General features: G+C 46.3%; 1 protein-coding gene across 1 annotated transcript in view; it reads left to right on the forward strand.

Annotated features, from left to right (window-relative positions):
* The window catches only part of cpamd8 (C3 and PZP like alpha-2-macroglobulin domain containing 8), a gene marked incomplete at both ends in the record, with an annotated part of 183,858 nt that overhangs the window by 150,280 nt on the left and 25,556 nt on the right, over positions 1-8,022 (forward strand). The window contains 2 exons of the mRNA XM_080730669.1: positions 1,125-1,402; positions 2,442-2,529. Of these exons, the coding sequence (XP_080586795.1) occupies positions 1,125-1,402; positions 2,442-2,529 (366 nt within the window). The remainder of the gene's footprint in view (positions 1-1,124; positions 1,403-2,441; positions 2,530-8,022) is intronic.

Genomic DNA, 8,022 nt, shown 5'->3' on the forward strand with positions numbered 1-8,022 from the left:
TGTGCGTGTGTGTGTGTGTGTGTGTGTGTGTGTGTGTGTGTGTGTGTGTGTGTGTGTGTGTGTGTGTGTGTGTGTGTGTGTGTGTGTGTGTGTGTGTGTGTGTGTGTGTGTGTGTGTGTGTGTGTTCGGGGGGGGGGGGACAATAATTTTACCAGAAACTAGGGATGCACCGATGTGGAAATTCTTGGCCGATACCGATAACGGTGTTTAAAATAACAATTTAGCCGATAGCCGATACTGATACCGATATTTGATTATTATTTTTTTGGATGTAGCCTAATTACTTCCCCTTATGGGCCAGGGAAACAAATAAATCAACAGAATCTACTCTCTCGGTAAAAATGTACGCTTATCAATAATAGAAATATCAGCATTATAGAAACCAGGATTACTGCATGTCTTTGTGAAGGTATCTACCCAAGGAGACACGGGGAGAACATGCAAACTCCACACAGAAAGGCCCTTTCGCCAACCCCACCTAGGGTATGGGGGGGGGGGGGGGGGGGGGGGACACCCACCACGTCCCCCAGCGGGAATCGAACCCAGGACCTTCTAGCTGTGAGGCGACAGCACTACCGACTGTGCCACCCAGGGCCGGATCTACAATATGGGCACTTTGGGCACGTGCCCAGGGGCCCTTGGCATCAGGGGGCCCTCCAGAAAAAAAAGAAGAAAAAAAAAGTTGAGAAAAAAAAAGAAAGAAACCCCCAGCCATTTAGTTATCTAATCCAAATGAAATGAATTAAATTATGCCCCCAAGACCCCCAATTTGGTGGTCACAAATGGTATTTTGTAATTTTTTGGGGGAAGGATATGGCTTGTTTTGACCATATATTAGTACTATAATTGTACATTGTTATTTATTTTGATTGTCAGTGGCCACACTGCCACTGTTTTTTTTTACCTCAGACTGTTATTGTCTTAGGTGTGTTCACTGGCTGCTGATATCGTTAAGCTACTTTTTAAAATATTGAAAACGGTTAGTCTGGAGCCCTGTAGCGCGTACGCAGAGGGGGGCCCTTGGAGCTTCAGTGCCCAGGGGCCCTCAGAGGTGGTAATCCTGGCCTGGTGCCACCGTGCCCCCCCCCCTGATTGAGCCTGATTGTGTCATCTTTTTTTTACAGATCGACGTATCCTACAACGTCCCAGACCCGGTGGTGAAGCCGGCCTTCCAGCTGAAGGTGGACCTGAAGGAGCCTGCCCCCCAGGACAGACACCCCCAGCCCGCCCCGCTGTCCCCCCCGGGGGGCCGACACCCCCCGGCGCCCCGGCCGCGCAGCCGCCAGGACAACCGCTCCGAGCTGAACCGCAAGCGGCGGGCGGCCGCGCCCACAGACGACGAGGACCCCGCGGCCCACCAGGACAGCATGGACTTCCGCCTCTCACTGGAGGCCTGTGCCAGGTAGGATGGTGCATCTCACTATAGAGGCCTGTACCAGGTAGGATGGTGCATCTCACTATAGAGGCCTGTGCCAGGTAGGATGGTGCATCTCACTATAGAGGCCTGTGCCAGGTAGGATGGTGCATCTCACTAGAGGACTGTGCCAGGTAGGATGGTGCATCTCACTAGAGGCCTGTGCCAGGTAGGATGGTGCATCTCACTAGAGGACTGTGCCAGGTAGGATGGTGCATCTCACTAGAGGACTGTGCCAGGTAGGATGGTGCATCTCACTAGAGGACTGTGCCAGGTAGGATGGTGCATCTCACTAGAGGACTGTGCCAGGTAGGATGGTGCATCTCACTAGAGGACTGTGCCAGGTAGGATGGTGCATCTCACTAGAGGACTGTGCCAGGTAGGATGGTGCATCTCACTAGAGGACTGTGCCAGGTAGGATGGTGCATCTCACTAGAGGACTGTGCCAGGTAGGATGGTGCATCTCACTAGAGGACTGTGCCAGGTAGGATGGTGCATCTCACTGGAGCAGGGGTTCCCAAACGTTTGTCTCAGGGCACCCCATGAATATTTTTTTAATCCGAGGCACCCCTACATTATAATTTTCACTCCCAGCACCTTATATTTATAGCATATCGTCGTTGTTGGGTGGAAACCTTGTATGTCCAAAACGGTTTTGTATTTATCATCTATAAAATGTACTAAAAATAATGAAAACAGAGGCGTTGTGTGCTTGTAGATCGGCTGTTTTCACTAGTTTTGTGCGACAGTCTTGTATGATGAAGCAGGGCTTTGCTTTACCAAAAGACGTACACATTTGAAACTTGGAGATACGAGGTTTCTGCCCGACAGTGACAATATTTTAGTGATTTTGTTGCAAGGAAAATAATGAGATAATAGCCATTTTGGTTAGAACTGACTGAAAATAACTTCGTACTTGATACTAAATATTTTTTAAAGTTTCCTAATCAATTCCAAATATTATCAAATTATCTCGCGGCACCCTGACCCCTGGACTGCCGTCACGGCACCCCTTGTCTTCCTCTAGGTGGCTGCACTCAGGTTCGTCCAACATGGCTGTCTTGGAGGTTCCCATGTTGTCCGGTTTCCGACCCGACATCGAAAGCCTAGAGAGGGTAAGGCGTTCCCGAAAACCACTCAAAACGCTTGTTTTCTCTCTCTCTCTCTCTCTCTCTTGCGTGGTATCTCTCTCTGTGTGTCACACATTCACAACATGAACACAAGGCCTTACCATAACCAGTAACCCCTTAAACCCTATATACTCAGTTGAACGGCACACCACAGGGCTCTGTACTTCGTGGGGCCTTATTTTCGCCATGCCTTACCCCTTATCCCTAAACCTCCCTAAACCCGAAAATAGGGCCCCTTTACGTCACAAGGACAGACCTCGTCTAAAACGGGAACCTCTATGGGGAAAATAAAAGTTAAATGGAGCATTTATATAGCGCCTTGTCCTTTATCCAAGGCGCTTTACAGAGATTGTGCATTACATTTCACCCATACATTCATACACCGATGGCAGAGGAAACCATGCAAGGCACCAACCTGCTCACCGGCAGCAACTAGGGGTTCAGAGTCTTGCTCAAGGACTCTTCCACACTAACTCTGGGGGAGCCCGGGATCGAACTGGGAACCTTTCGGGAACCCTCCGTGTTCCAATGATGACGGTTTCTCTACCCCTGAGCCACTGCTGCCCTTGTAACTATCACAGGCCACAGACAAGGTCATAGAGAGAAGGATGAGGCTGGCCCAAATGGCTGTCCTACAAGCTCACAACGCAGTGAGTGCGCCGTGAGTTTTTAGGACAGCTATTTGTGCCGATGTTTGCCTCAGGATAGGGACGCTAGTTTTCATCCTCGTCCTCTTATTTGTCCCAATTTCCTTCCTTGAGTCTACAGGAAATCTCTTTGTCGAAAATAGGCGATCTACAAGCTCACGACAAGCTTGTAGATGTGCTACTGTATTTGTGCCAAATGCAGTGGTGTAAAGTAACTAAGTATTTTACTTAGGTACTGTACCTAAGTACAGTTTTGAGGTATTTGTACTTTACTTGTACTTTTACTTTCCAAATTACATCTGGGTCCAAATGTTGTACTTTTACTCCACTACATTTATTTGAAAACTTTAGTTACTAGTTTCTTTGCTGTTATACATACATATAATATGTTAAAACATACATAAACCACTTTAGCCCTATTTTATACCTTGGCTATTTGAAAATAGCCGATCTACAAGCTCCTATGAACAAAAAAAAGCTATTTTATCATGAACATTAGTGAGGACCTATTATATGAAGACAGGTTGAAAAGTGGTGAAGTCCTCCTTTAACTCTTTTACTGCTTCGAACGTTAACGCTCGTCCCAATTCTGAACGTGGCTCAAAGCCAATACGAACGCTCGTTCTTTTACCTTGTTTGAGCACTGTAAGCTGATGAGAGGTCGCGCGGGTGTGTACAGTAAAAACATCTCCCGTAATGCTGTTCTCAAATCTCCACCAACTAAACATCATTGGAGTCCCAAGTCACTTCCTGGCTGTATTCTGTGGACCTGATCTAGAACATGCATTTCTATGCTCTGAACGACGGAAAGAGGGGAGGGCCATTTCACATTCATTCCTTGTATAAGGCTTCCCCCTGCCGTCAGTTTGGCTACAGTACAGATATATGTGTCCATTGAAAACGATTATGTTTGGAAATGATCCATAGATAATTTTCTATAACATCGCAAAAAGGTAAGCTACTTTTTGATGGCACCAGCACAAATAAATAAACAATAAATATGGCAGTAGAACTGTTAAGTAGAAAATGTGAGTACTTTTTTCCACCACTGGCCAAATGTTTTCCTTGTTAGTGCCGATTGTTTAGCTATCATGCCCAGGATATGGAGACGAGGGGTTCCTGTGGTGAGTTTGCGCTTGTATGCGGAAGCAGGGACGTGCTGGCCATTGGGAAAAGCGGGACAACTCCCGAACGTCCGGTTCATTCCCCGACCAGTCCAGGCCGGCCATTAGGAAAAAATTAAAAATTAAATGTCTGGCTTCGTTCCATTTTGGGGGCTGGGCGGCCAACAAAGTAAATCGTCACTGTCGGGCAGAAACCTCGTATCTCCAAGTTTCAAATTTGTAATTTCTTTTCGCAAAGCAAAAGCCCTGCTTCATCATACAAGGCTGTCGCACAAAAGTAGTGAAAACAGCAGATCTACAAGCACACAACGCCTCGCGGTGCGAGGGCGTTGTGTGCTTGTAGATCTGCTGTTTTCACTAGTTTAAATCATTTTCAAAATGATAAATACAAAACAAACGGTTCTGGACATACAAGGTTTCCACCCCGACAACAACGAAATATAACTCATGTAATTGGCCCACTGGCTTGTCACTTGTCATGATCTGAAATGACAAAGTAGCAGAAGTGCTATAGAGAGAGATCTCTCTCTCTATAGCGTGCAATGAGGGCCTCTCCAGCTCTTTTTCCCAGGCTGAATAAGGGGCCCAGCACGTCCCTGTGCAGAAGTTCAAAATCAGAATGACGGCCATGCAGGCTGAGCAGCAGATGGTAGTCAAAAAGAAAGACAGACAGACAGACAGACAGACAGACAGACAGATGGGGCCACATCTGGAGAGCATTTGAAGAGAGACAGTCTGACATGGAATTCATCAGACCCCATGCTGCTTCACTCCACTCCCAACCTTGCTTCCATGTGCACACAGGGGCGTCACAAGCTGGGGGGGGGGGGGACTGAGTTACTAGGGCCCAAGGTTGGAGGGGCCCTAGTAAACTTTAGCTATTGAAAAATAGCAGATACACAAGCTCACAGCGCGGCTGCGAGCTTGTAGATCTGCTATTTTGAAAAGTCGTGAAAATGTGGGCGAAATCTTTGAATATATGTATTTTTTAAGCAAACATTTGTAACTAAAATTTTTGCTTCTGGGGGGGTCCCTGGAAGGCTGGAACTAAATATTTTGAGATGGGGGTCCGTGGCCAGATACATATCATTTAGGGGGTCCATGACATGAAAATGTTTGAGCACCACTGACATGGAAACATATAGGTTTCTTGCACACATTTTCACAATTTTTCAAAAATAGCAGATCTACATGCTCGCAGTGCCGCGCTGTGAGCTTGTATATCTACTATTTTTCAATAGTTAACATTCATGGGGGGCCCGCAGTGAATCCTTGTACCCAGGGCCCCAGAATGTGGTGTGACGCCCCTGTGTGCACACACTGCACGCTGGCCTGTCTTTCACACATCCATCCAAGTAGATCGACTCCGCTCCCCCTGCCTCCGCGTTTCGGGAAATCTTTCAAAGAATCCCAACAAAGAAAGTGAATGAAACTGACTGAATGAAACTGAAAGAAAATAACACAACGCTCACAGTGGCGCAGTGATCGCTTCAGCACACACAACACACACACACAGCACACACAAAACAGGGGTGAGAGTGAAGAAACTGAATGAAACGGAAATAAAATAACACCACGCTCACAGAGGCGCTTCTTGCCTCTCTGTGAAAACAATGATAAATTGATCAGATCTTGATCAGCTTCCTCTTAACGTTAATCTCAGACATGACGTTTCTTATGTGTCCAAAAGTCATACGATTGGAAGTTATTGCTCTACACAACAATATCAGAGGAACGTGGAGGCGGGGGAAACGTGTCGATCTACTTGAAGCGACGTGTGAAAGATTGGCAAGCCGTGCTCACACAGGATGCTAAACAATGGGTCGGGAACTGTTTTTTTGCGTCACAGACCCATTTTTGTGAGTGGCGAGTAACTATCCCTTGTTTTGACAATTAATTGGCTGAATGTATAAGTTTGGGTCCTTTGGGTCTTCTTGAGATGAAAGCTTTGGGAACCACTCACATAATAACGCACACATGCACACAGTTACTTGGGATATCACACCCGAATACCAGTAGAGTCGCCGGAATGAAGGCCGCCGGGAAATGGTGGGTGCGTTCGGAAATACGCACCGGGTGGGACAGCGGTGCGCTTTTTCAGTTTGAACTCTGAAGGTTTCCCGGCGACCTTCATTCCGGCGACTCTACCGGTTACCTCACCCCCCCCCCCCCCCCCCCCGTGCAGCAGAGAGGTGTTGAGCTGTAAATATGTGTCCCAAGAAAGCAGGAAGTATTGACGTGTTTACCTGAAAGTCTCTTCATTGTGTGGGACCGAATGTCCAAAACATTTCCTCTCTGCTGAGTACATTACTTCCCTTCAAACGGGGTCAGACGTGTGTGTGTGTGTGTGTGTGTGTGCGTGCGTGCGCACGCATGTGCGTGCAGTGTTAATGAATTTCCCACACCACGTCACCAGAGCTACTGTGTGACAGTCTGTGTCTGTGTGCAAGCATGAACTTAAAGGACCACCTCACCTCTGGGACAACCTGATCTTATTTTATTGTTGTTATTGTTGTTACACGATCAACACAATCCTGAGTTATTTTTTGTATTCAATCTGAGATTTTTTAAATATTTTAGTATTTCAGCATGCAACAACTGGTCATATGATGCAAAATCAATTAAAGAAAACAACAATAAAATAAGATCTGGTTGTCCCAGAGAGGTGAGGTGGTCCTTTAACTCACTGAACGCCATAAACGTCTTATACGTCTTTGGACCTCGGTGCCATAAACGTCTTTTACGTCTTTTTAATTAATCAAAAGTTTTATCATTTTTTCATAATTGTAATTTCCAAAAAATCGCTCTAGAAGTTGGCCATATGCCTCCGTGACCTGAGCGATACGGCCGATTTGACTGTAGCACCAGTGTAACACAGTCCGGCGGAAAATCGGTATAGCCGAAGATTGGTTCCGGCCGTTTAAATGTTATCTAAAACGTTCGTTTATACACTTTCCCGTGCATCCCTGACGAACTATAAGTACTCAAAAAACGCAGAAAATTCTCAGGATTCCAGCGGTGCCATCCATTCTTCTCTACCTATCCTTGATCGCGATCGCCAGGGTTCCGAAGTGTTGTAGCATGCTAGCTAAAAGGCCTGGCCAAAATGTAAACAACAGGCCCAAACCAAAAAAAAAGATGGACGTCTTCTTCCTTCTTCTGTTAGTTGATCAGATAGTAGGAGACCACCCTCTGGTGGTTTTCAAATGGTATTGCACTCCAGATTGCACACAGGGCCCATCACAGCACACACATATGATGATGATCAAGACATCTTACACATGTTCTATTGAAGCCCAAATCTAATGATAGGATATATATATATAAATATACATGTTTTCCTTTGTAAGAGGGGTAGTGTGGCTTTCGATAGAAGCATAGATTTATATATGTAATTTAAGTACAAAATATGATTTTGGCCCCCATAAAAAGGCAAAATTAAGCAAAATGGCTGGCACCAGTTTTGTAGATTTTGAATAAAGGGTGGCATTCACTGAGTTAATGTGTGTGTGTGTGTGTGTGTGTGTGTGTGTGTGTGTGTGTGTGTGTGTGTGTGTGTGTGTGTGTGTGTGTGTGTGTGTGTGTGTGTGTGTGTGTGTGTGTGTGTCATTTTTTACGGGCACCTTCAAGTTTAGTAGGCGGGAGGCCATTTGGCCCCCGTGCAGCTCTCTGGCCCCGTGGGGTTATGATGTCTCTGGGTCAGGGGC

This window comes from Nannobrachium achirus, assembly GCF_963921795.1.
Source record: "Nannobrachium achirus genome assembly, chromosome: 1".
NCBI lineage: Eukaryota > Metazoa > Chordata > Actinopteri > Myctophiformes > Myctophidae > Nannobrachium > Nannobrachium achirus.